Source organism: Balaenoptera borealis, assembly GCF_965194805.1.
Source record: "Balaenoptera borealis genome assembly, chromosome: 12".
NCBI classification, from domain to species: Eukaryota; Metazoa; Chordata; class Mammalia; order Artiodactyla; family Balaenopteridae; genus Balaenoptera; species Balaenoptera borealis.
In genome coordinates, this window is record NC_138869.1 from 66,671,135 (window position 1) to 66,698,756 (window position 27,622).

General features: G+C 36.7%; 2 protein-coding genes across 2 annotated transcripts in view; both read right to left on the reverse strand.

Moving 5' to 3' along the window:
* The window catches only part of GFRAL (GDNF family receptor alpha like), a 71,333-nt gene extending 57,820 nt beyond the window's left edge, over positions 1–13,513 (reverse strand). Inside the window, 3 exon segments of the mRNA XM_082347213.1 lie at positions 298–2,895; positions 5,598–5,654; positions 9,001–13,513. Coding sequence (XP_082203339.1) covers positions 298–319 — 22 coding nt within the window. The 5' untranslated portion in view covers positions 320–2,895; positions 5,598–5,654; positions 9,001–13,513.
* Positions 13,514–21,098: 7,585 nt separating this feature from the next.
* Positions 21,099–27,622, reverse strand: part of HCRTR2 (hypocretin receptor 2) — a 42,041-nt gene continuing 35,517 nt past the window's right edge. The window contains exon 6 of the mRNA XM_082347251.1: positions 21,099–26,507. Coding sequence (XP_082203377.1) covers positions 26,275–26,507 — 233 coding nt within the window. The 3' untranslated portion in view covers positions 21,099–26,274. The remainder of the gene's footprint in view (positions 26,508–27,622) is intronic.

Genomic DNA, 27,622 nt, shown 5'->3' on the forward strand with positions numbered 1-27,622 from the left:
ATTCTATAAATCCTGATCAATTATTTAAAGTGATTGGATTATTCTATATATAAAAAAGAAACAACCTGAGCTGTTAATGCAGTTCTCACATTGTGCATTTTCTATGGAGCTATAAATGAGTAAAAGTAGGTGTACATTTTTGCAAAATTAAGAAGCTATGTTAAAGTATAAATTTGTAATTAATACTTTATATTATAAACATTTGTTAGCTTGACAGTTAAGTGACAGGAGACAGCATTTGGTTCATGGAGAATTGGTGTTATGAAATCGGATAAACCGGAAGAATAATTCACTTACCGAAGAAAATGAAAACTATCATGGTAGCCAGCTTGGGGCTGTTCACCTGGAAGAAAAGCAGATGTCTTTCTCCGACCACCTTCTTAACAGTAACTATCCACAATAAGGCTTCAGCTTCTGCTCCTGCTTCCTAAAAACATCACTGATTCAAGTCGGCTTCCTGTCACCACTTCCTCACCAATCTTTCCTGAGCTGTGAACTTTCCTAATTAGGTCCAAATTCAATTATTCTCTTCTGAGTGTACTGATCTCAGATATTATGCTTCCAAGAAAGCCCAAGAGCCAGATACTAAGAAATGATACATACTCTGTGCAATCAGGAAAGAGCTGGGGGTTTTTTCCGTTCAACTAGAATGCTAAACTGTGTACAAACCTCCCAACTATAACTCAAAATTTTCCTAGACACTTGAGAAGGTTCAGTTTCTACTTCATTAATTAGCATCATTCAGGCAATTTTATATCTTTGGGAAAGGAAAAAGGAGAAAAGACATAAGCAAAGCCCAGGAAAACGTATGGGGAATTCAAGTTCCACTAGGATCAAACCAGTGTACTTCATCTTTCCAAACAAGAAATGTTCTTTACAGGTGCCCCAAACCCCAGTGTGCCTAAAACTTGTGCTGCTCTAGCCACAGTTCCTCTAACACTTCAAATAGGGCAATGTGTACGGAATGACTTCTCGACATTTGCCACTCGACACTATTTTTCTGAGCTTCAATGAGATGCATTGCTATGATCTGAAGATCTGTGTCCCCCCAAATTCATATGTTGAAATCCTAAACCCCAGAGGAGATGGTATTAGGTAGACCATTTGGGGGTTACTTAAATCGTGAGGTACAACCCTCATGAGTGGAATTAATGTTTTTAAAAAAAAACCTCCAGAAAGTCCCTTGCTCCTTCCACCTTGTGAGGACACTGTGAGAAGTTGTCAGCTATGAATTAGGAAGAGGGTCCTCGTGAGATGGTGACTGTGCTGGCAGCTTGATCTTGGACTTCCAGTCCCTGGAACTGTGAGAAATAAATTTCTGTAATTTGTAAGCTACCCAGTCTGCAGTATATTGTTATAACAGCCTTAGTGGACTGGACAGGCAGTATTTATCTCCTCTTACTTAGATTGTGCTCTTCCTCACCAGAATCTAGAACGCATCATCTACCTGGGGACAGCCTGAGGCTTCGACTTTTAAAATAGCCTGAGACATTTTTGTAATGAATGCTTAAGAAGTAAAAAAAATGCTGCATAACAGGAAACTAGGAAAAGGCAGCCATGGATAACTGACTATCTTGAGATGGGGGAGGAGCATTTGTGTGTATGCAGTTACACAATGAGAGAGTTGTTGATTGCAATTGTCCATATTTAATTTACACTAGAAAATAAGTTATAGCGTATTTTGTTTTCAGAATGCATGATGGAAAAGTACAGACTCTGGAGTCCAACAAACTGAAATTATAACCCTATTTTTCTCTGTAGGTGTATGTAAATGACTTTCCATCAGAAGTTATTTATATTTACTCTGTAAAATGGGCTGACTGTATCCATGGTTGCTATAAATGTTAAATATGTATATGAGGTTTATATTACAAGAGATAAACAAATAACAGTTATATTGCACCCACTGGCTTAGTTATTATTTAACCAATAATTATAATGCCATAAAATTAATCAATTATTTCCTTTTAAAAGGCACTGAGTCACTAAGCTTATATTATAAATTTTGTTGAGATAATTATTCTTTTTGATATAAGATGACTAAAAATGGTTTAAGCTCAAGAAAGACTTGGTGGCTCTGTTGGTTTGCAAACTGGTCCCTTACACAAAGGGCAAGGAGAGTCTGAAAAAAGGGGCAGATCGCTCCAGATAGGTAGGTATCAGATTTAATAAGCAAAGGAACTTACATACAAGGAACTTGTTTGGGGTGAACAACAGACAATTAGATGTTCGCACCCACCCATCAGAATCTTAAAATTTTATAGAGAGGCCTTAACTGGGTTCAATCATGTGCTCCATCCAGATGGTCTCAACCACACAGAGCTCTCTCAAGGCTGAGTCCTTCAGAGCAGCCCCACTGTGGGAACAGTGGACAGAACGTACATTCGGAGGACAGAGGAGGCAAGGAGGATCTTCCAATTGCCTGGGTCCAGCTCACAGATCAAACTGCAGTAATACCCCCTGGATGACCTCCTCCAAGAGGTTCTGTTAGTTGAAGAGTCCGGTGGTAGAGCTGATTTCCTGCATTTTTTAAACCTTTGAGGTCTGAAGGGCTTGCCCTCCTGCCTCTGAGCTGCTTTCTTCTGTCGGCTCCATTCACAGGCAGCTTCTTTCCTCTTGATTGAAGATGCTGTCAAGCTCTCAGCCTGCATCCTTCTCTTTTAGAAGCCAGAGTGGGAAGTGGGGCTCTTTCCATTAGGATTCCAGAATTGAGTCACATCAGTTCTAGATGGGCCCCATGCCCATCAATCTTGGAAAGCAGAACTGGTCCCACTTGGTGCCCAGCATCATAGAGTCAGTTGGAATCGGCCCTACTGAACCCACAAGAACTGATGGTGGGAGAGGGATGCATTACCAAGGAAAATTATGGTGTTAGGAGCCACATGTGAAGGAATCCTGGGTAGGAAAAAAAAAAAAAAATACTCAGTAAAGCATATAAATGTTGAATTTATGTGGGGCTACCACAAGAAAAATAAACCGATGAAACAAAAGAAAAGAATACCAAAATACTATTTCCTGTTCAAGGAAGGTTAGTTATAACTTTCTAGAGAGTGGTGCTATGCAGAACTGAATGCAGGGCATAGGGTGAATGGCATTAATCTTTTCCGAACAGTTACAGCTGCTGAGGTCTATTGCTTACAGGTATAGAAAGCATCTGTGGTCATATTCCTGATTAATTCAAAATAATAATTGTCAGCTGTGTCACCATCTAAAGCAGGGATTTTTAGCATTTTATTGTGCCATCAATCTCGTTTCTCCATAGACCGCCCACTCCTTAGAATATTTTTAAAGGCAGTTTTTTTAAAAAAGGTATTACTTCAACAAGGACCTGCTGTATAGCACACGGAATTCTACTTAATGCTCTGTAATAACCTATATGGGAAAATAATCTGAAAAAGAATAGATATATGTATATGTATAACTGAATCACTTTGCTGTACACCTGAAACTAACACAACATTGAAAATCAACTATACTCCAATATAAAATAAAAACAATTTAAAAATGCATGGAGATTGTAAAAAAGGTATTACAAAGAAAATTACTCATATGAAATATATTCATCAAAATATTTTTAAACACACTTGGGACAAAGTGATACATATGCTTCTTTATTAAAAAAGCAAATATCAAGATCCAGGCAGGTCTAATAAGACTGTACTTTCAGTGTAGTGATGACCATAGATACTAATTTGAGATATTTTCCATTAATACACTATTACGTAAAAATATCTGTAATTTCTCTTTGTGACAATACAGCACAAGAAGTACTGAATTTTAAATTAGAGTTTAGTAAAAATAGAATACAGTTTTGCCCCAAGCAAATGTATAGACACACCAGATTAATAAACAGTACCTTCAACTAAATTATTTACTGAAGTGGAAACTGGCAATTGAATCAGAATATTTTAGAGGTGAGAGAAAATGATAAAAAGATCAGTTTCAGTTGTTTCCAGTGATAATGGATGTGTGATTTTAACCTGTATTCTGTTTTGAATAAAATGCTCTCAAATAAATGAATCAGAAAAAAACAGAGTTGCTCTAGTTGAAATTTGGGTGGCAAGCCCCAAGCTCTGGTCAGGGGGCTTTGCATCGCCATCCACAGCTGCCACTGAGGCATCCAAAGACTCCAGAAGGCCTGTTCAAAAATCACCTATCTCATTTACCTGTTTGCAAATTTTTTGTCACATAAAGAATCCATTCTCATAACAGTTAAATGAAATACCTTAGACCTTGAGCCTCATCACTGGGCAGAAAACACTATGATTTCTATCCAACCAACACTTATTAAAAGCCTACATAGAGCTCTATGAAAAAATAAAGCTGAGGCATGGTCCCTAGTTTCATGGATCAGATAAACCAGGGTGCAGAAGAAACTACATATAAAGAAAGAAAGAAAAATTTGTTAACAAAATAAAAACATAGTAAATGAGTGAAAAATCTATGTATTAGAAGACATTTCTTTTTGGAGCATAAGACAACTACTTTGTGTTTAATGACATTTGACTCCCCCAACCCCACCCCGGAAAAAAAACACCCTTGCATTTGTATTTGTCTACTTAAAATTTTGTAAGATGCTTATATCTGGAGGAAAGAAAAAAATCTGAACAGTCTCAGATTTAGAGTCAACCTAAAATTGAGAGCTCTGGAAAGAGGCTATATGTAGAATATAGAATATATAATATATGTAATATAACACACACACACACATACACAGAGTGATGAGTTCCTTAGCTATAAAGCCTGGAAACAGCATTCTAAGACATTTGGTAATAAAGGAAGACATTATCCAGTATTTGGGGAGAAAAAATCATAGAGTCTCTCTGCCTGTTCCTGGAGGGTCTCAGGAGAAAAGAAAAAAAAAAAAAAAAAAGGTCAACTTGCTGATGTACTTAATCTCCTCACAGTGAACTGGTCTCCTCACTTACAAACTGGTGGGAAGTGGCCATGAGTGGAGGGACAGGGTGGGGAGAAGCTGAGACACAGCATAGAAATGGGTCTGTGAGGTATACTCGGGGGGAACTCAGGTGAACTAATTTCACTGAAACTCATGGTGGGTGGGGAAATAGACAAATGACCAAATGATAGGCAGCCTTTATGCCTTGCCAAGGAGACCAGAATTTATTCACAGAGAAAAGGGAAGCCACTGGTGAGTTTTAAAAAGGAAGCAACCAGGTTAGTATTTTGAAACATTGCCTCAGCAATACTATGGAAGATGGTTTGGAAACAGGATAATTACCAGTTATGAGGTTATTTCAGTAGATTAGGAGAGACGTGAGTAAGGCCTGAACTAAAAAGTAATGGCAATGGAGAGGATACGGTAGATTCAAAATATTTAAGGATTTGGAACTTATAGGATGTGGGGGCCATTTGAGATGCAGAAGGGATGGGAAGGAGGAACCAAGGAGGAGTCCATGCTTCTGGTTTGTGTGGCTTGGTGCTGGTTGTTAACATGTATCCAGGCACTTGACTCACAATTCAATGCTCTAAATACAATGTAATTGTGTCCATTGGTAGAATTTTGTCCATTGAAGAGGTTAAACATTAGCATGAAACAACAGTACTATATATAAAATAGATAGTCAGCAGGGACTTACTGTATAGCACAGGGAACTCTACTCAATATTCTGTAATAACCCATATGGGAAAAGAATCTGAAAAAGAATTGATATATGTATATGAATAACTGAATCACTTTGCTGTACACTTGAAATTAACACAACATTGTAAATCAATTATACTGCAATATAAAATAAAAATTAAATTAAAAAAAAGAATGAAACAACAGTCCCTATGAGCTACATGCACGTGTCATTAGGGAAGACAAGCTGGCTGTCCCCAACAGGATCAAAACAGCTCCACCAGATAACATCACCTTGGGAGATATTGTTGAACAAGTTCTGGCTCTTTGTCTAAAGGGATCAAGACTAGATCCATCCTTTAGGACTTCACTAACAATAAAAAAGACCTGAGAAATGGAAATATTAATCATATTGCCAATTGCTTTATTTATAAAAAGAAATCTAACTGCTGGCCAGTGTATTTTCTTTGTGTAGCATGTCAACAGGGGAAAGCAAACAGATGAAAAGAGATTTTGATTAAAGGGTATTAGATCTATAATTAAATCTATATAGACTTAATATTTAATGGCATCAGGTTAGAAAAGCCCCCGTGTATCACTGTTAATGATAATGAGGTGTATGTCACATTCTTGCTTTTTTCGGGTAAATTAATCTCCTCAATCATAAGCATCCTAGCTGACTCACAGTGCTACCTCTTCGAAATAAAACTGAACATCTCTCCAGCATTGTATCTTGTTGACCTTTTATTTTAAGTTTTGGGAGAATAATCTTTATTCCAAGCTCTTGGGAAACAACATTATAGTTATATAATGTTCTAATAATATCCTCTTCTTTGACACACATAATTTATACATTTTTATAGTAGAACATCTTTTAGAATTGAGCTAATATAAGGGTCAAATCATGTCCTTTCCTACAAAAATGTATTCCATACAAGGTTTTATCTATAAAGCAGCTAATATTCCTATCTGAAGACAGCAGTTCTATATCCGAGTCCGAACTGTTCTGGAACTTCTACTAGTTGAGTCTGATTTTTCAGGAATTTGTGGCACCTCTAAAAACTATGAAGACCAACCGTTGACACATATCCTTAATTCCTTCAAATTTCCTTTTCCTAACTTCATATCTGCTCTCTGCTTCACATTTCATATTAATAATAGAGCCTATTGCACATTCTAATCATTCTGGGAAAAAGGTCACGTGCCTGCTGGTTCAGAGAATTTATTATTAAATGAAGAAGGGACCACTTGTTATCAGATGACTTCAACATACGTTTATGTTTAAATTTAATATTTTCTTCCTTTATTATAGGACTTAGTAGTTTTTGAAATGTGGTCATCTGCTGTGCAGAGATTGCCCTCTACAGAGATGAAAGCTTGAGAATAGAAGATGTTTTCTGCTGAATTAGACTGGATGATTTCATGAGGTCAAATCCCCCAGGGAAGTATGGAAGAAAGACTCTGGACACCCCATGAAAGAGAAGGCTGGCAATAACATACAAGAGTCTACTATTTTTAATATGTTGTTGAGACCAGTGGAGACATTTTTATACTGTTTAAATTGCCTTCTTTTCCTTTACAAGGTACAATTTTTTTTCATTTTATAGGATTTGGTATTTATGTACAGCATTTGAAAAACAACAAATAAAAATATCTTTATTTAAATCACACAGAGATAGCCACTATTTTATCTCTTGGTGTATTTTCTTTAAATGTTTTACTTTATTTATTACCTTTAAAGCATCATTGCTATCATATTTGTATACACTTTTGTAATTTAAATGTTAATAGTATCTGTCATTTTTTCTGACTGTAAATGTCAAGAAAAAAAGTCACAATGATCCTACTACATATGGGTAACACATAAATATTTGGTTATATTTCTTAGTTTTTTTTACATACATACATATATACCTTATATACCATCCCTCTCTCTGGATCTCCTTATTCCCTAGGACACCATTTTTTTGAGCAATAAAATATTTTTAAATTAAGGTATGCACATTAGTTTTTTTCTTAAACATCTTTATTGGAGTATAATTTAAACATAATGCTATTGCATACATAGACTACAATATAGTGTAAACATAACTTTTATATGCACTGGAAAACCAGAAAAATTTTGTGACTTGCTTTATTGTGATATTCGCTTTGTTGCTGTGGTCTAGGACAGGAGTTTCCAACCCCCGGGCTGTGGAGCAGTACCGGTGCACGGCCTGTTAGGAACCAGGCTGCGCAGCAGGAGGTGAGTGGCAGATGAGCCAGCGAAGCTTCATCTGCCGCTCCCCATCACTCCCATTATGCCTGAACCATCCCATCCCTCCCCCAACCCTGGTCCGTGGAAAAATTGTCTTCCACGAAACCGGTTCCTGGTGCCTAAAAGGTTGGGGACCACTAGTCTAGAGTATCTTTGAGGTATGTATTTAATCATCTACCAATAACTCAAGTAAAATGAGGACAGAATACTGATTTAGCAATGTGAAGGTCATAAGTGATGATAATAAGAGGAGTATTTTGGGGGCAAAAATCTAGATGGAATAGATTCAGGGTAAAATGAAAGCAGAATAATTTTTGGTAACAGGTATTTCCTCTTTCAAGGAAATTTACTATAAAATGAAGCAGAGAATTGGGACAGTATCCGGAGAAGAATGTGAGGTCAAAGGGGAGATATTGGAGATATTAGATTATCTTTGTTCTACCCTAAAGCACTTTTCCTAACTGCAAATAAAAATCAAATAACTTTTTGGGTCACCTCTATAATATAACTGGCTGTGTCTTACAGCCCTACTGTCTCTAAATTAGAAGCACCCCACTGAAGTTAGCTTTCTCTTCCCATGTTGTGGTATTACTCCTAGTTTTTCTTTCTCATCCATATTCTACATCTGTCTGTTGCTTTTACTGGAACTGTTAATATATCATTTTAACCGGATCATCTTATCTGCACTTTCCTTTAGTTCCTTCCTGAAAAGGACTTTGTCTAATTAATGAAGTCATCATAAAAAACTTTTCCAACAGATTTTTCCCCCTCCTATTATAGATTTCTAAATAAATTCAACTTCTCCATTGATATAAAGTTCATTTCCAGTTTATATTTCCCTATAGTTGAATTACTACAAATAGAGCCTAAGATTAATGGTATTTGAACCCGAAGCTTCCATGTCATGTGGTCCTTTGTTCACTGAGATGCTCAGAGCAAACTTTCCTCTTGAGGCCAAGAGGCCACTGCCTTTTTCTGCAGAGTATTAGTTTCCTCTCCTTTTATTTTCCCCCATTTTCTCATAACCTGGCATTTTTCTTCATGTTTCCAATTCAGTATTTCTTCTATTGGTATGTAAAAACACTCCAAAACTTAGTGTCTTAAAACAGCAATAATTATTTACTGTCTCTCACTGTTCCTGTGGCTCAAGAGTTGGGAATACCTTGGCTGGGTGGTTCTGGCTCAGGACTCCTTTGAGGTTGCAGTCAGACCGTCATTTCAAAGCGATGCTCTTGAAGCCTCTTTGTCACTTGTCTGGAGTCTGAATTGGGAAGACTTGAACAGCTGGGATTTCTTGAACATAGATTTTGTCCCTATGTAGTTTCTCCTTGTGGTCTCTTGAGAAGAGTAACTTCAGGATAGCCAGGCTTCTTACATGCCAGTTCTGGGTTCCCTCTGCATGTGTCCTGAGAGAGTCAGATGGAAGCCGCGATGGCCTTTCATGAGTCTGCCTCTGAAATCATGCAGCCTCACTCCCCCTGCATCCTATTGGTCCAGGCAGTTACAAAGTTCTGCTTAGTTTCCAGGGAAGAAAACACAGACGCCCACCTCCTGATGGAGGAATGTCAAAGCAGCAGTGTAAAAACGGTGTGTGGAATTGGAAATATATTGATGCAGCCATCTCTGAAACGTTATCTGAAAGCCGATCTCCTTTCTTTTCAAATCTTGTTCCTCCTTCTAATTATTGCCTTATGCTTCAGCATACTCTCCATTCATGAATGATTTTCTTATTTTCTTTATTCTCTTGGCTTCACTTCCTTGCCTCCCATCCCGAAGCTAATGTTAAGGAATTTTTTTTTCACACTTTTTAGTACCCTCAGATGCCTTCTACTTGTGATCCCAAAACACACTAAACATGTCAATCTCCAAATCAAATGATCTCTGCTTCTGCACTACTGAATCTTTCTGGACAAAACTACATTACTGTGTTTTCTGGCATCATCATCACCATTATTATTAATTTTCACTCTCAACCAAAGTTTTTGACACTGCCAAACAGCACTCTTTGTCAACTAGTTAAAAATATTTCCCATTCATTCTGAATGAATATGGTAAGCCCAGAGTAGAAGTGGCTTGTGTTTCGTCCAGCACATCATCCATAGAGGTTTCATGAAGAGGTTTATGTGGAAAAAGCAAGCCAAAGAATTCTCTTTGTAGTACCAGTCACTAGAAATGTTTATTTCCTAAGGAAGACTATTGTTATGTTCAGATGTATGAAACAAAATTTAGATTGATGTAGTCCCATTTGTTGACTGTTGCTTTTGTTGCTTGTGCTTTTGGGATCATATCCAAAAAACTATTGCCAAGACCAATGTCAAGGAGCTTCTTGGCTAATTTTCTTCTGGGATTTTTATGGTTTCAGATCTTATATTTACATCTTTAATTCATTTTGAGTTAATCTTTGTGAGTGGTGTAAGATAGGAGTTCAATTTCATTTTTCTGCCTGTGGTTATCCAGTTTCTCAACACTATTTGTTGAAGAAACTATCCCTTCCCCATTGAGTATTTTTGTCAAATATCAGTTGAGACATCTTTTACTTCTTTACTGTGTAATAATTGAAATTCACTCATGCAGATGTATCAGCATTGCCCATTTTAAAAAGTCACTAGTACTAAAAGTAGGATTTTACTCTTGTCAAACTTTTCTTGGCTCTTAATATCTATCGTCCTTTGTAAAATAAATTACTTTGAAATTCTAAAAAAAAAATAAAATCAGTTGACTGTACATGTATGGGTTTATTTCTGAACTCTCTATTCTATTCCAATGATCTGTGTGTCTGTTATTATGTCAGAACTGTATTGTTTTGATTACTATAGATTTGTAATATAGTTTGAAATCAGGAAAGGTGATGTCTCCAGTTTTGTTCTTCAGAATTGCTTTCATTATCCAGGGTCTTTTGTGTTTCCATACAAATTTTAGGATTTTGTTTTTCTATTTCTCTGAAAAAATCAATGGAACTTTGATAGGGACTGCATTGACTCTATAGATGGTTTGGGGGTAGTATGAACATTTTAACAATATTAATTCTTAATTCATGATCACATACATCTTTCCATTTGTTTGTGCCTCCTTCAATGTCTTTTATCAAAGTCTTGAAGTTTTTATGGTACATATCTTTCACTTTCTTGGTAAGTTTAGTCCTAATATTTTATTGTTTTCGATGATGTTGTGAATGGGATAATTTTCTTTATTTCTTTTTCAGATGTTCTGCTGTTAGTGCATAGAAACACAACTGATTTCTATGTGTTGATTTTGTATCCTGCAACTTTATTGAATTTGTTGATTGGTTCCAACAGTTTTTTCTTTGAATCTTTAGGAATTTATAAGCTCCTATCATCTGCAAATAATGACAAGTTGATGTCTTCTTTTCCAATTTGGATGCCTTTTATTTCTTTTTTTAAAATTTTATTGGAGTTGATTTACAAAGTTGTGCTAGTTTCTGCTGTATAGCAAAGTGAATCAGTTATATATATATACATATATCCATTCTTTTATAGATTCTTTCCCCATATAGGTCATTAACAGAGTATTGAGAAGAGTTCCCTGTGCTATACAGTAGGTCTTTATTAGTTATCTATTTTCTATATAGTAATGTGTATATGTCAACCCCAATTTCCCAATTTATCCCTCCCCCTCCCTGCTTGCTTTCTCCCCTGGTAACCATAAGTTTGTTTTCTACATCTGTGACTCTATTTCTGTTTAGTAAATAAGTTAATTTGTACCATTTTTTTAGATTCCACATACAAGTGATATCATATGATATTTGTCTTTCTCTGTCTGACTTACTTCACTCACTATGACACTCTCTCAATCCATCCATGTTGCTGCAAATGGCATTTCACTCTTTTATATGGTGGAGTATTATTCCATTGTATAGGATGTACCACATCTTCTTTATCCATTCCTTTGTCAATGGACATTTAGGTTGCTTCCATGTTCTAGCTATTGTAAATAGTGCTGCAATGAATATAGGGGTGCATGTATCATTTCAAATTATGGTTTTCTCTGGATATATGCCCAGGAGTGGGATTGCAGGATCATATGGTAGCTCTATTTTTAGTTTTTTTTAAAGAACCTCCATAATGTTCTCCATAATGGCTGTACCAATTTATATTCCCACCAACAGTGTAGGAGGGTTCCCTTTTTCCACACTCTCTCCAGCACTTAACTGGTTGTAGATTTATTTTTATTTTTATTTTTATTTTTATTGAAGCATAGTTGATTTAAGAGATTATCATACTAAGTGAAGTCAGAAATAAAAGAATGTTTGTAGATTTTTTGATGATGGCCATTTTGACCAGTGTGAGGTGATACCTCATTGTAGTTTTGATTTGCATTTCTCTAATAATTAGCAATGTTGAGCATCTTTTCATGTGCTCTTTTGCCACCTCAATGTCTTATTTAGAGAAATGTCTATTTAGATCTTCCACCTGTTTTTTGATTGGGTTGTTTGTTTTTTTGATATTGAGCTGCATGAGCTGTTTGTATATTTTGGAGATTAATCCCTTGTTGCTTCATTTGTGGATGCCTTTTATTTCTTTATTTTTACTGATTGCTCTGGCTAGGACTTCAAGTACTATGTTGAACAACAGTGGTGAGAGTAGGCATCCTTGTCTTGCTCCTAACCTTAGAGGAAAAAGTTTCAACTTTTCACCATTGACTATCACTTATGGGTTTCTCATATATGGCATTTATTACATTGAGGATTTTTATCATGAAAGGATGTAATATTTTACAAATGCTTTTTCTATTTTATTGCTCAGCCCATTTCTTCTCATCTTTATTTTCCTATGTTTTTAGATCTTAGTTTAATTGTAATTTTACTTTAAATAATTTTAAAAACTTATCTTCCTGGATAATATTCTCCTGGACTCTTTAAAATGTCCCAAAATGATTTGCTCTGGTTTGATCCATTCTGGATTTGGGACCCACAGACTCCTGACTTCTGCTCCTGCCTAGGCAGGAAATTCAAGAAGGTCTGAGGGACTACAGGCTTGGGACACTGAAAATCGGATGTTGAATTTCAATTGACAGCAGGGTAGCCTCTTGATAAATAGCAGCCCAAGTGTAGGCTGTACCACAAAATAGCCTCTAAGACTTGGGCCTGGGGCAGGTTTTGATGTGAAACACCTCTGGATGATCATAAGAGAAGATCATGATCATTTCTTCTATCATAAGAGAAGAAAATGTGGCCTGCTCTTTCCTATTTACAATAGACACACCCACACTCACAGCCTCACCTTCACAAACACACACTGGAAAAGTGAGTGGGAGAGAAGAGAATCCTCGTTAATCCTGCTTGTAGAGTAAGGCCACCACAAGCAGGGGAGCCTCTGGCCGAGCAGGCTGTGGTGGTCCAGGTGGGGGCAGAGTCGTGACTGTCAGACTAGCATATTGGCAGCAGTGTTTGGATGCACAAGGTAACATATGCCAGAAGGAGGGAGTGGGGGTCATTGACTGAGGATAAAGCTCACAGCGTGAAAGTCCACCTAAGTTTGCTTTGTCCATGAACACAGTCAGAAGAAGCATGGTAAGAAGGGGAGGACAATTTCACAAATGCATTTAAAGCACCACTGCTACCCGAACAGCATCACTTCTGTTAAAGTTGATGGTGGCTCAGATCCATTGTAAATAGAATTAAACATGAATGTGACCCTTTTTCCCCTCCAAATCTTCATCTAGATATTAAACCTAATGTTTATTTTCCAACCCTATTGCCACTGCCTTGGTTTAGATCCAATCATTATTCTTCAGGATGAGTAGTTCCATAAAAACCTATCTGAGAATTAAACTTACAATGTGTGGCTCTCAAATTCTTCAGCTACAGGGCTATTCATATACTCTCCAGAATCCAAATCTAATCATATCACTCCTTGGGCTAGAATTCCTAAATTGTTCTCCATTACATAACACAAGTTTCCAGTTTCCTTGAATATTATAAAAAGTTTTTATTATCCACCCCTTCCCACCTATTTACCGCCATTTCCCGCCATGGGCTCCTCTTTCCTTTTAAATTATGTGCAGTTCCCTGAAGGTTTCATGCTGTTCCACCACATCTACTCCATTGTGGATTTGTCCCTTTTGCCCAGAACACCTTCCTCAGCTCTGCCTTCAAATGCCAGTAAAGCCTTTTCCTTCCAAAGCCTCCTTTCTCTAGAGAGAGCCAATATTTCATCCTAATATCTAGAACCTGAAAAGTGATTTTTCTTTTTTTTTTTGACCGTGCCACCTGGCTTGTGTGATCTTAGTTCCTGGACCAAGGATCGAACCTGGGCCACAGCAGTGAAAGCAATGAGTCCTAACCACTGGACCACCAGAGAATTCCCTGAAAAGTGATGTTTAAACTTTGTTTACATTCTTTCTCCCAGAAGGGTTAACTTCAGGGAGCGGGGATTGAACTTTTTTCATTTGTATATCCCTTCTTAGAACAGTATTCAAGTAAGTAGTAATTGAATCTTTTTTCCTTCCTGAACAATGTGTCATATTGCTCCTAACACTTTTCAGAATTGAGCGAAATAAAGTATAATGTTGGATAGGGGTTCTTCATCTACTGGTTTAGTCGATGAAGGTTTATTGAATGCCTACATCTTATGAGGGACTGCTCAGCCCAGGGGCTGTCACAAAAATCTTACAATATTGCCCAGTTCCTGCCTTTAGATATCTTATGTGCTAATAGGGAAGAAAATGCCTAAATCAAAAGACCCAAACCTACCATTTATTTTATCTATCTATCTATCTATCTATCTATCTATCTATCTATCTATCTATCTACACAAACACACACACACACACACACACACACACACAATGGAATAAGAGAACACAGTTCCACTGGGGATAAAATAAGGATGGATTTTAATTTAACTGGAGAAAAATAAAGACTTCATATCCAACAGAAAACTCTCTAAAGGTACTGCTTCCTGTCATAGGATTTGATATGCAAAGGAGAGTAGTGAGTTTTGTAAGTTCTTCTAATTATCTTCTAATTATCTCCAGTTAGTTTCTAAAAGGTCATTTGGAAGTATGTTTATAGGTAAGCCCAAATTAACACTATCTGGTGGTGGCAGAATGAGTTTTGCTTTGGCTTATAACTTTTTCATTATCAACTATTGTCAGCTGAAAATTTGTAACTAGGAAAATACCCATAAATCTTGATAAGAACCTGGAATGCAGCTATGTTACCCAGAAAAGAACAGAGCCGTATACTTCAGCTCTCATGAAACTGGGATTGTGTTGACATTTCTGCAAATAAGAAGCCCAAAAAAGACAATCGTTTGAAGGAATGCTGCCCATTCCAGGCCGAGAGGCCCACAGATAACAAATAATCTCAAGATATAATGGAGTCAAGGCTAAAACAGACATGAGCATTTGAACCCTGAGGGCCCCAGGTAATACTTCAGTGGCCAAATGTCATTCTAGACCAGCTGAATCAGAATAACTGAGTCTCACCCAACTAAAATGGTATATCAGGGTGGTGTCAGGGAGCTGCATTTTTAACAAGAATCTCAGGGGATTCTGAAGCAGAAAGCCTGACCACAATAATTTTAGCTTGGTAACAAAAGATAATCAAATGCTGCAGCCATTTAAAAACACCCTAGTAAATCATTCACAGAACACCCAGCTCCTTTAAGCATCACTACCTTGATATATGCTCCAAGAGCACCTGGTTGAAAAATAAACACCAACGTGATTGGATAAGGTGTCTTGCTGTATGAATGACCATGCTTCACACCAGCTAAAATCTTAGGGCAGGAGCACTGAATTGTGCAACTACTGGTTGGTGGCCTTGTTTGGGCATAGCTATACAAAACAATGATATTTATTTAAAATTGTGTATTTAAAGCCTCTTTAGATGGTAGTAGTTGGATAGCGGTTTCAGTGATCTATTCTGGATACTCCTAGTGGCAACATGATTTTGCCACATGTATGTAAAATATTGGCTTTTACTCTGTGCTCTGTAACAGGGAAAGGGATCCTATATTCTATTAGATGTAAATATTGTATTAAACTAAATTTTTCAAATATTTAGAGGAGGAGGAAGAACTCACTAACATGCCATTGCATTGGAAAATCTTGTGAGGGGACCATCTACCAGATCCTGACTCGAGAAAATATTCATCTTCAGAGCCAGTAAAGCATCAGTAGCAGGCTTACCTGTAGTCTTTGATAGGAAGGGAGATGGTTTTGTTTTTTGAACAAACTGCATTCAGGGCTGCTTTTAACCTGCATGTAAGTTGCTAATGAGTAATAAGTGTGAAAAAATCTCCCACAAGAATACTAGAATGCTATTAAGTTTTGAACCACAGATTTCTGCTAATGGAATGAGGAAACAATTTTTTCTTTCTCAATATTCTGAATTCCACCTTCTCACTCCATTCCAGTAATGTGTAAAATAAGTCATTATAAGAGCACCGTTTAGGGTCAAGAAGGTAAGGAAAAGATGTCCCCTTTCAACAAGAGTAGAATAACAACCAGGGAGTAATAGTTGAAACAAAATAATCAGATTCTATCAGTAAAACAAAACAAAATGAAATAGGGTTTATAGATACTTCCTTATAATAGTACATCCTAAAGACCTAGACTATATTTTCACATGAGGAAAGTAAGATTTGAGAATTGGCAGATGAAAGGGAGGATGCATAATTTGTAAAGAGAAAAGTACAGTTTTTGAATAAAACATTTTAATTAATTAAGTCAGTTCTTAAAAGCCAAAACATGGGACAGAGCACATGGAGAATACTTCCCTTAGAGTAGGAAACAATGCAACATGATCAGCTTTATAATCAGATGAAGGGTGTGCTGTTGCCTTGTCATGACGCAGAGGATGGTAAGGTAAGTTCCACTATGACAACAGCTCAGTGGGAGGAACAAAGGGCAGGATTTAGAAAGTAAAATCATCCCAGCCACAGATGCATTTGAAAAGGATAACCTCCAATTTTTAAAAGATGAATAAATAAGGAAATTATTCATAGCTATCTCAGGAGAAAATGAGATGACCCAAACACATAGTGATAAGGGAAGATTGGACAAGGAGAAGGAAGAGTGGAGATGATTTGCAGGATAAAATTAAGCAAATTTATACAGTCTTAACAGGCATTTCTAAATAATGAAATTATTTTCAGAACAGCTTCTGACGCAGGAGGAAAAACAATAAGGGCTCATGATAGCAGAGACAGGGTAAAGAAGGTGATATAATTAATGCCATGGCCCACTTTCCACCTGGAGATGTAAATCTCTGGAGTGCAATCCGCAGTGAGAGAGGAGGGGCTGCCTAGCAACCGAACTCAATAGGCTTTTATGCCTTGTTTGACTCATTTATTCTCAAAGCTGTAGGACAGCAGACTCTCTTTTATAAAGACAGTCATGATTTTCATCAGGGCAAAAAGTAAGAATTTTTTTTAAGTAAATAATGTCTCCTAAAAGGGAATCTTCCTACATTGCTGGTGGGAGTGTAAATTGGTGCAGTCACTATGGAAAACAGTATGGAGGTTCCTCAGAAAACTAAAAATAGAGTTGCCATACAATCCAGCAATCCCACTGCTGGACATATATCCAGACAAAACGATGCTTCAAAAAGATACATGCACCCTTATGTTCATAACAGCACTGTTTACAATAGCCAAGACATGGAAACAACTTAAATGTCCATCAACAGATGAATGGATAAAGAAGATGTGGTACATCTATACAATGGAATATTAGCCATAAAAAAAGAATGAAATAATGCCACTTGCAACAACATGGATAGACCTAGAGATTATCATACTAAGTGAAGTAAGGTCAGAAAGAGAAAGACAAATACCATAAGATATCACTTATATGTGGAATCTAAAATATGGCACAAATGAATTTACTTATGAAACAGAAACAGACTCACAGACATAGAGAACAGACTCATGGTTGTAAAGGGGGAAGAGGGAAGGGAGAGGGATGGACTGGGAGTTTGGGGTTAGTAGATGCAAACTGTCACATATAGAATGGATAAACAACAAGGTCCTACTGTATACCACAGAGAACTATATTCAATATCCTGGGATAAACCATAATGGAAAAAATATGAAAAAGAATGTATATATGTATATAAGTGAGTCACTTTGCTGTATGGCAGAAATTAACACAACACTGTAAGTCAACTATACTTCAAAAAAATAATAAAAATTTGGATTTTCTACCAAAAAAATATGTCTCCTAATGAGTGCAGTACCACCTGGTGGTCTTATTTTTCTTTGGGTGGGGAAGAAGGTAAGTCCAGGATGAGACAGATGAACTGGGATAAAATATAAGGGTAAAGAATCCAGTCATCCCTTTGGGGTTGAGGAGGGAGGTTGTTGTGGGAAACTAAGTGTGAGATGAAAAGGTGGATAAGCAATTGTTGGCTCAGAATATGATGAGGGTTTTGCATTTCAGTGGAGGATCTATTGTCTTAGGAGACAGTAAGTTACAAGGTGGAGCCTGTGATCTGCACTATGCAGGACTGTGGGAGGGATTTGAAGAAGTGTGGAATCCAAGCCTTTCACATTAAGGAGAACAGGAAATGTGAAGCTGGATCCCTGATGCATCACCCACACAGATCCAGGTGTTAATGTGTATGAGTGAAGGGAAGAGAGATCAAGAGGCGGACAAGGCAGCAACAGAGGGAGGTCCACAGGGATGAAGCTCTCCAAGGGGCTAGATTTCACTTACAGATGGAAGGGGAGTCATCTGGGCCTAGGATTGGTGCAAAAGACAGTTCTGGTGCCACCTCCCCCTTCAGTGGTGGTAAGAGAATGGGAATCAATGCTGTCAACCTTAATATGTGGTAAAAAAAAAAAAAAGGCATGAGTGGTGTAGACTCTGAAAATATCGGGCATTGATTGTTCACAATGGAAAGGGAGTTTCTATAGAAAGAACTGGGACAACATGGAATAAAAGAATGAGCTGGGGAAAGAATTTCCATGCGATTGTCATTAATTCATTGATTCAAGAGATATTTATCAGGGACTTCTCTGTGGCAGGCACTGTTCCAGGAACCAGTGATATAGCCATAAAAAACACAGAGAAGGTCTGTGGCTTCAAGGACTTTAGGTTCTTATTGGTTATTTTAGAGGCGATTTACAGATAGTTTATAGACTTCTTTTCACTTGCCCCAAACTGGTATAACTATATGAGTGCTAGAAAATAAATCAATGAACAAACAAATAATAAATGAAAGAAAGAAAGAAAGAAACAAGGAAAGAAAGAAAGAAAGAGAAGAAAGGAAGGAAGGAAGAAAAAGAAAGAAAGAAAGGAAGGAAGGAAGGAAGGAAGGAAGGAAGGAATTACAAAGGAAGAAACAAAGAAAAAATAATAATCTTAGGTAAAAGGCTGTCTAGAGTAGCAGAAATATGAAACCTGTATATTTGTAAGAGTGAGGAAAACTAGCCACCAAACTAAAAGGTATAATTTAACAGAGGGGTAAACTGGATGAAGAAGGGAACTCTTTAAAAGGCTGGAATATGAAACTAATATACTTTGTGAAATACTCTCAGACTAAATAACTCAGTGACATTATCTCTCTATCTATCTTACTATCTACCTGCCTATCTATCTATCTATCTATCTATCTATCTATCTATCTACAGTTGACCCTAGAACAATGCTGGGGTTAGGGGTGCCCACCCCCACTCAGTAGGAAATCTGCATATAACTTTATAGTGGGTCTTCTGTATCCACAACTGTAGAATTTACTATTAAAAACTCCTAGTATAGGGCTTCCCTGGTGGCGCAGTGGTTGAGAGTCTGCCTGCTGATGCAGGGGACACAGGTTCGAGCCCTGGTCTGGGAGGATCCCACACGCCGCGGAGCAACTAGGCCCGTGAGCCACAACTACTGAGCCTGCGCATCTGGAGCCTGTGCTCCCCAACGAGAGAGGCCACGATAGTGAGAGGCCCACGCACCGCGATGAAGGGTGGCCCCAGCTTGCCGCAACTAGAGAAAGCCCTAGCACAGAAACGAAGATCCAACATAGCAATCAATCAATTAATCAATCAATCAATAAAGCTTTAAAAATAAATAAATAAATAAAAAACTCCTAGTATAAATGGACCTGTATAGCTCGAATCTGTGTCGTTTAAGGTCAATTATATATATATATATACATATATATATACTTATATGTATATAAAATATATGTAAAATATACATTCTTAAATTTATTATTGAACTTAAAATAGTCCTAAACATTTTAAATATAATGACCAAGAAAACAATTGCCTAATTATGTAAACACCATGTTTACTAGTCTAATACTACATTAAAAATCACAAGGTCATCATTTCCTCTAAGTCAAAGCAAGATCTACTGTATATATCACTCAGTTATACATATACATGCATATATGCATGTATATGTGTTGATAATACTCTAAAATGACCATTTTTCCTACTCCTTAATGGATATTGTACATGATCTAGACACAGCTTTATAAACAAGTTCCACTCTGTCCACCTGAACTGTATAAGGGGAGCTTCCAAATCTGTGCCCCTATGAAAGGGAACAGCACTTCTTTCTGGATATGCTCTTGTTATCACATCTGCAGTAAATTAATCTTCATGTTGCCATGGTCTGCTGAGGATTTCCCAATCTCACAAATATTTTATTTGTACCATTCTCCCTTTGAGTTAACATATTAACTCAAACATTGGGAAATTAATTAGAAATTGATTACTTAATAAACAACCGTGTTTTTTGTTTGTTTTAAATTGAGTTTTATGTTTCTGCCATTGCACAGGGGCCAAACCAATGAAAAGTAATGGAAGAGATGTTTTGTTACCAAAGGTGGCAGCAGCAGCACCTGCTCAGGTGTACATCCCTAGTGACCTGCTATGGCCTTGGCCTGAGAGTCTCAACATTGGGATCCCTTCTAAATTGAGGCAGCGAGCTTAGCTGGGGCTTGAAAAGGGAGCTAACACATATACAGAAGGCCACAGATACACAGATATTGGCGACCAAAAATGGGGTTTTGGGGGATGTAAAATTGTAAATATTTGTATATATAGAAATGTAAGGGTTTTTTTTTCTTTTTTCTTGAGCTTTGCTTCATTTGTTCTCAGATGAGTCACTTGCCACTGGTTCACTTCAGGAGATGACCCAAGACAAGAGTCAAACCTATTTACTTGTTGCCTAGGGTTGGGCTGGAGAAAGCCAGGGAGGTCTGTAGGGCATGGCAGGTGGTGGGGGGAGGTTGACCCTGCTTGACTAGGGTGGGCCTGAGGGAAGGACAGCAGCTGGGTAATGGGACAGCAGCGTCAGAAGGGCAAGGCCCAAGAGGCGCTTCGAGAACTTTCCTCTGTTACTTCCTTCCCATTCCTGGCCACTGGCCCCCATGAAAGAGAAGCTGAGTGACCTCTCTTCATGACTCTGGGAGGAGGTTTGGCCAAGCACCTGGTCCGTGAAATGGATCACTCAAAGCAAAAACCCTCGCTGCTAAAACAGCTGGTCATTCCTGGGATTTCACCCTGAAAGTTTCACTTTATGTTTTGAAACCAGCCCACATTCAAATCTTATTTCCCTGGAAGGAGCCAAGCATTGACCTTCCCCAGTTTCTATGGCTCCATTTTGATCAAAGTTAGAAACAACAGTGCTGAATAAAAATGGATTTTTAAATTAAAATCCTTAGCCGTTGATTCCACAATTTATCAGAATCATTTAGGTGAATGGAAAGCAGAAAATACACGTTTTAAAATTTATCAATGAACATAAAATAGTCCTAAAAGTTTAGATACAATGACCAAGAAAAAAATTGCTTATTTATGTAAATGCCATACTTACTATTCTAATAACAAATTGAAAACCACAAGGTCATCATTTCCTCTAAGTCAAAACAAGACTAAGTAAATCTCTTAACTCAGATAAAACTCCTAAATTTAATGCTCTATGTAGGCAGTTTTACATAATTTTTATGAAATATTTATTAATTCTAACCATCTTTATTATGGTACCTGCTCTTAAAAACAACATTAAAAACCTTTTATATCATGAATTTCCCTGGTTATATAAACTTATTGGGAAAAATATTTTGGTCATTAAGTACTGCACCAGAGGGCTTAATTCAATCCTTAACTGCAAAGATTTGACACTAGTTATGAGTGAATATCCAACTTATCTAATGAACAACAGCAAGATTTTTCATACAATAGAGAGGGCAGTGTGAGTGTGATTATAGAATTCTCGATATGGTTTTTACTTTAAAACTAACTAAGCAGCATCCTTCAGGGTAGTTGGTGTGCAATCGCGTTGGATTGGATAAGAAATTTCTTCTTGAAGACACAGTAAATCAGGCATAAAGAACTTTAAATGTATAAAATAACTGTTAAACAAGTGACATGATGTTACACATGTGGCATACAACAATTATAGAAATACATTTCATGAAAAACTTAAAAGGCGTTCTAACTCCAAAACCTACAAAGAAATTTTGAGATCATAGAAATACGTGGCAAGAGGACGGGAGTAATTTTCTCCCCCTTTAATTGCAATAGTTCTCTAGAAAACAATCCCCTTTGAACTTGGGGAGATAACAGTGTTTTTCATGCCTTTGCACTTCACTTTCTATGTACATAAGATAATAGAATAGACTAAAATTAACAATATTTTCTGTTTACATATATTGTCTCTAAAAAAAAATCTATAATTTTGCTTCATGCCATTTGAAAGCTAATTGCACATAACCTAATAGAATTTACTCTTTTTTGACTTGTAACTTGTAGGAAGTAGAAAAATCTTCTATTGTAAAATTAATTGGAATTGAAAAGTTTTCTAAATTATAATGACTGCCCAGATTGTTTTTAAAATGCATTTGATTATTATTATTTATATCAAATGTAAAACATCTATTATTAACTAGCATTAAAATAGTAATAGCCCTCTTCACAATTTGTGTCCAAAAGTATCTATGAGATTTGTCATTCTGGTATTGTCATTCAGGTTTATGTATATTCAGATTACATTTTATAAGCATATTTTCCTTTATCTTCATTAAAACAATGTACACTGGGAGTGAAGCTCAATATCATTGTGCCTGACACTTTTGCAATTAACTTATCAATGATTTATAACAGTTATTTAATACCTAAGAAATGTTCCAAGCCTTGGAAAATTTAGAAGCCATTTTCCTCAGAAACTGAGAATCACCTTTTTGCCAAGAATGAATGAATTTGAATATCAACATTATCATAGTTTTGTAGAAATTCAGAAATAATGAAGTTCAAATGGATTCTATATTAGGTAAAATTATTATCACATTCTTATTGATAACAAAATTTCAGTAAAATTAATGTCATTTTACATTCAATCTGTGAAATATAGCAAAACGAGAGATACATATTCTATGTGTAGCATCAAACAGTCACAATACACTGCTTTCAGAAGAAGTTTTCTAATTTGTGTTATTAGCACGAAGGAGGTAAGTAGTTGACCCTTTGTTCCATAAGACTGGCAGGTTTGGGGAACACCTGTCTCTTTCCCATTTGCCCTATGATGGTCAGTACTAAATCCAGACCTCTTAGGAGGATTCCTGTATCCACAAGTTAACAGCAGTGTGCCTGGGCTGCTATTCCATTCCCACAGTTTCTTGTAAGGACTGGTGTGTGTTTGCTTTTTCCTTCTGGGCAATGCTCATTCTTGGTAACTGTCTGCTTCTACAAACTTAGGCTTTTGTAAGGGTAAATAAAACTGGAGATTTGAAGGTTTTAGTTAGAAACTCAGGGACTTCCCTGGTGGTCCAGTGGTTAAGACATCGCCTTCCAATGCAGGGAGTGCGGGTTTCACCCCAGGTTGGGGAGCTAAGATCCCACATGCCTCAGGGTCAAAAAACCAAAACATAAAACAGAAGCAACATTGTAATAAACTCAATAAAGACTAAAAAAAATGGTCTACATCAAAAAAAATCTTAAAAAAAAAAACAAAACGAAAGAAACTCAAATCATCCAAGTAGCCATAAAGCACGCCAGGGCTTTAAAACCTGTCTTCTTCCAAACTGCACTTGTAACACAGGGGCACTATTTCATAAAGCATTACCTCTTTGAGTGAGATAATGCTGAGTGACTTTCAGCCTCTTCTTTCTGACCTCCAATCAGGTTGACAGTAGTGATGACGGTGGTCCCTGTTGTAGATACCTGGGCAGTAAAATACTTTATTTCACATGGTCTAGTATGCCAGTGCCAGGTGGTAGTCTCTGGAGCAGTGGTTCTCAAATTTTAAGGCCCTTCAGAATCACCTGTAGGGCTTGTGAACACACAGATACCTGGGTACCACCCCCAAAGTTTCTGATTTGGCAAATCTGGGATAGGGTGAAGATCTGCCTGTCTAATAAGTTCTCAGGTGATGCTGAAGCTGATAATTCAGGAAGCACACTTTGAAAATCACTGATTTAGAGCAAAGGAATTCTGACTTCTGAGTCCGTTCTTCACAAAATCACACAACTACTGCCTCTCTGAGCCTCTCTCTCTGTCTCTTCTGCTCTGGCTCTCACTTTCTTGCTCTCTCTTTCTCAATCTCTCTTCTTAAATGACAAATAACTAGATATATTAGGATCTAAAACATTTAGCTCTTACTCTGATCTCAGAATTTCTGTTTCGGCAAATCTACTTAGCTATTAAGGCATATGATCAATATTATTTGACATTATCCTCAAACAAAAGTGCTAACGTCCATAGCAATGTGAAAATCACAACTCTTCTTTCATGCAGCATAAATAAGAAAAAAAGCTGTCAGATGTACAAAGGGGAGAAAGCAGAGAGTTACAATACTTTGCTTTCATTGATATTGTTCTGATAATTAACAATATAATTTCAATAAACCTCATATTTGAGGGTAGTTTTTGCTTTGAGTAGTAAAAAGCACAAAGCAATCCCCAGTTCGAAGACACAAAAACCATTTGTGGATAATTCAGTTATATTCTTTCTGAAAGTGATGAGTTGGAAAAAAAAAAAGTAAGAAAAGAGCAAGATAATTTATATGTTCTATGAAAACCTTTCTTAAATATTCTCCATATCTTTTGTTTCAATAAAATAAGAATGCCTACTACTATACTATAAGAAGAAGAGCAACTTTCCATGAACATCTCTTTTACTTTTAAAGTGACTATTTGAATCAGAATAATTTTGCAGAGAAGCAAATTGAAAATATTCAGTGCTTTGAACCCCAGATCTTCCACTTTTATGAAATGTACTGCACTCTTGTTCATTTGTGGGTGAGTAAGAGCAAACCCCTCCATTCTCCTAGTCACCTAGCTCTCAGCCACAGGCCCAGGTAGAATTCACTAACATCAATAGAGTCACTGTAATTAAATAGAAACAAAAAAGTGCAACCTTCCTGTCCGTGTCATGGTGAGGACCACCATCATTGGTTGCTTCCTGCTCTGAGTCTGAATCATCTCCCAGAATGCTTTGCTGCTCTGCAGCCTCTACCAACAGGTCCCCCTCTGTGAACTGGAGCTCTCTTGAAGGCACATTCACACCCTAGCACCTAGCACGGTGGGTGCTTTTTGGGAGGTGTTTGATAGATGTTTACAAGATGTAAATAAATGCAAATATTTACCATCAAATCTCCATGGCATTACCCTGTCCAATATGGGACCCAGATGTGATTTGGTATTCTACTACCCTTTTTCTTTGTAAATTGAATTCTTAATTTCATCTACCAGGCCAGTTACCTCATTTTTATTGGTTAGAAGAATACAATAATGGGATATCTTAGTCTTAAATGTTGAAATCTTTCCTTAGAGATGGAAATTGTGTGTTTATAGTTACTCCACAGTTTTTACATGAATACAGTCTTATTGGTCATATGTTGAAATGATAAATGTTAGCAATGGTAAGGTTACAAACCTAAGAAAACTGTGTAAATGAGTTATAAAATTAATGGAAAATAAAGTTGAATAGTATACATGTTTATATAGTTCTGAAAGATAGCTTTTGAGTTATCTAATATAATATGTTATTTTGTATATAAATATACTCTCAAATGTCACACCATAATGACACTCTTTAGTGATTTTTTTAAAACTATAAAGTCAGCTAACATATCTCTTGTTAATCCAGAGTTAGTAATTGCTACTTCTTTTAGTAGCCAAAAGAAAACCAAAGGATAAGTTTGGGTAACTTTTAGCCACCAATTTGAAGGTAAGATTAAAATAACAATTAGAATTGGAAATGCTCATACATTTACTTGACACAAATCCTAATACATGAAGCTAAAAGTGAAACAGCCTGAAAATAAGTTCAGTGGAAGTTTCATCTTCTAACATATCTCAATCAAAAGTTGAGAAATGATTTTAAACTGACTTTATTTCCAAAGAGCAAGAGATCATTTTCTTTTTTAAAAAAAAATGGGTCCACAAAGTAATAAAATTTCTGTGTACAGAGATTTAAAAAAAGAAGAGTGGTACTCAGGCATTCCTGTCCTAGGCATCAATCTTCTACCAGTTTTGGAGTGTCCCCGCACCATTGGCCGCTGCTGGGAGTGTGCTAATGCTCGTGAGCACGACCTGCTCGGACAGTTTTGATATGTTATCAATGTTGCTGATCTGGGTGGTCAGGGACTTTCGGCTCTCAGTGCTTGTCCGTCCCCGGGCCAGCGGATCCTCCTGGCGGTGATGAACTCCAAGGCAACAGCAAGAAAATGCAGCTTTAAATTCCTCTCGAAATTTTCCTGGCAAACCAGCGAGAATGAAAGGAAAAAGAATTCAATATGTTTTAACCAATCATGAATAAAATACAACTGACTGGCTCCTATTTTGGAAAAGGAAATGGGTTATTGGAAGCTTGGTACACCGTTTTTTAATAGTTAATTAATTATTTAACTGAAGTATAGTTGATTTACAATATCATGTTAGTTTCAGGTGTACAGCACAGTGAATGCTATATATATATACACTCACACACATATATATACATATATGCATGCATTCGTATATGTATATTCTTTTTTATATTCTTTTCCCTTATAGGTTATTACAAAATACTGAGTATAGTCCCCTGTGATATGCAGTAGGACTTTGTTCTTTATTTATCTTATATATAGTAGCAGTAGTGTATAGGTTAATCCCAAACTCCTAATTTATATTCCCTCCGCCCCTTTCCCCATTGGTAACCATAAGTTTGTTTTCTATGTCTGTGGGTCTCTTTCTGTTTTGTAAATAGGCTCATTTGTATCACTTTTTTTAGATTCCACATATAAGTGATATCATATGATATTTGTCTTTCTTTGTCTGACTCACTTTACTTAGTATGATAATCTTTAGGTCCATCCATCTTGCTGCAAATATATACAATGGAATATTACTCAGCCGTAAAAAAGAATGAAATAATGCTTGGTACACTCTTGAAACACTGACACATTTCCATAAAATAGTGAGGTTGCTTTTCATGCCCAATGTTTGGAGTTTGTTTCATGCCTTTAGAAGCAAACCTCCTATACTTGTGAATGTGGGTTATTTTTAACTAGATAACTATAGTAAAGCTGAGTATCAGCAGAAAGGTACCCAGAGATATTTAACGATTTAAAAAATGATGAAACCTAAGTTATACATGGCCAAAAGTACACAGAAATTATCCCTGCATTGTACTCTGAAGAAACTGTTCTATTGACACAATCAGTTCAACAAAATATCTAGAAAATTTCTAACGTTTCATAATCTGCATAAGGCAGAACAAACTGAAAGAAAAATAAACAACTTTAGAAGTTTTTCCTTATCTTTAAATTATTGATATGACGTTGGAGAAGGATAAGGATTAAACACTGACCTTTTAAGCCTCTAAGGGTAA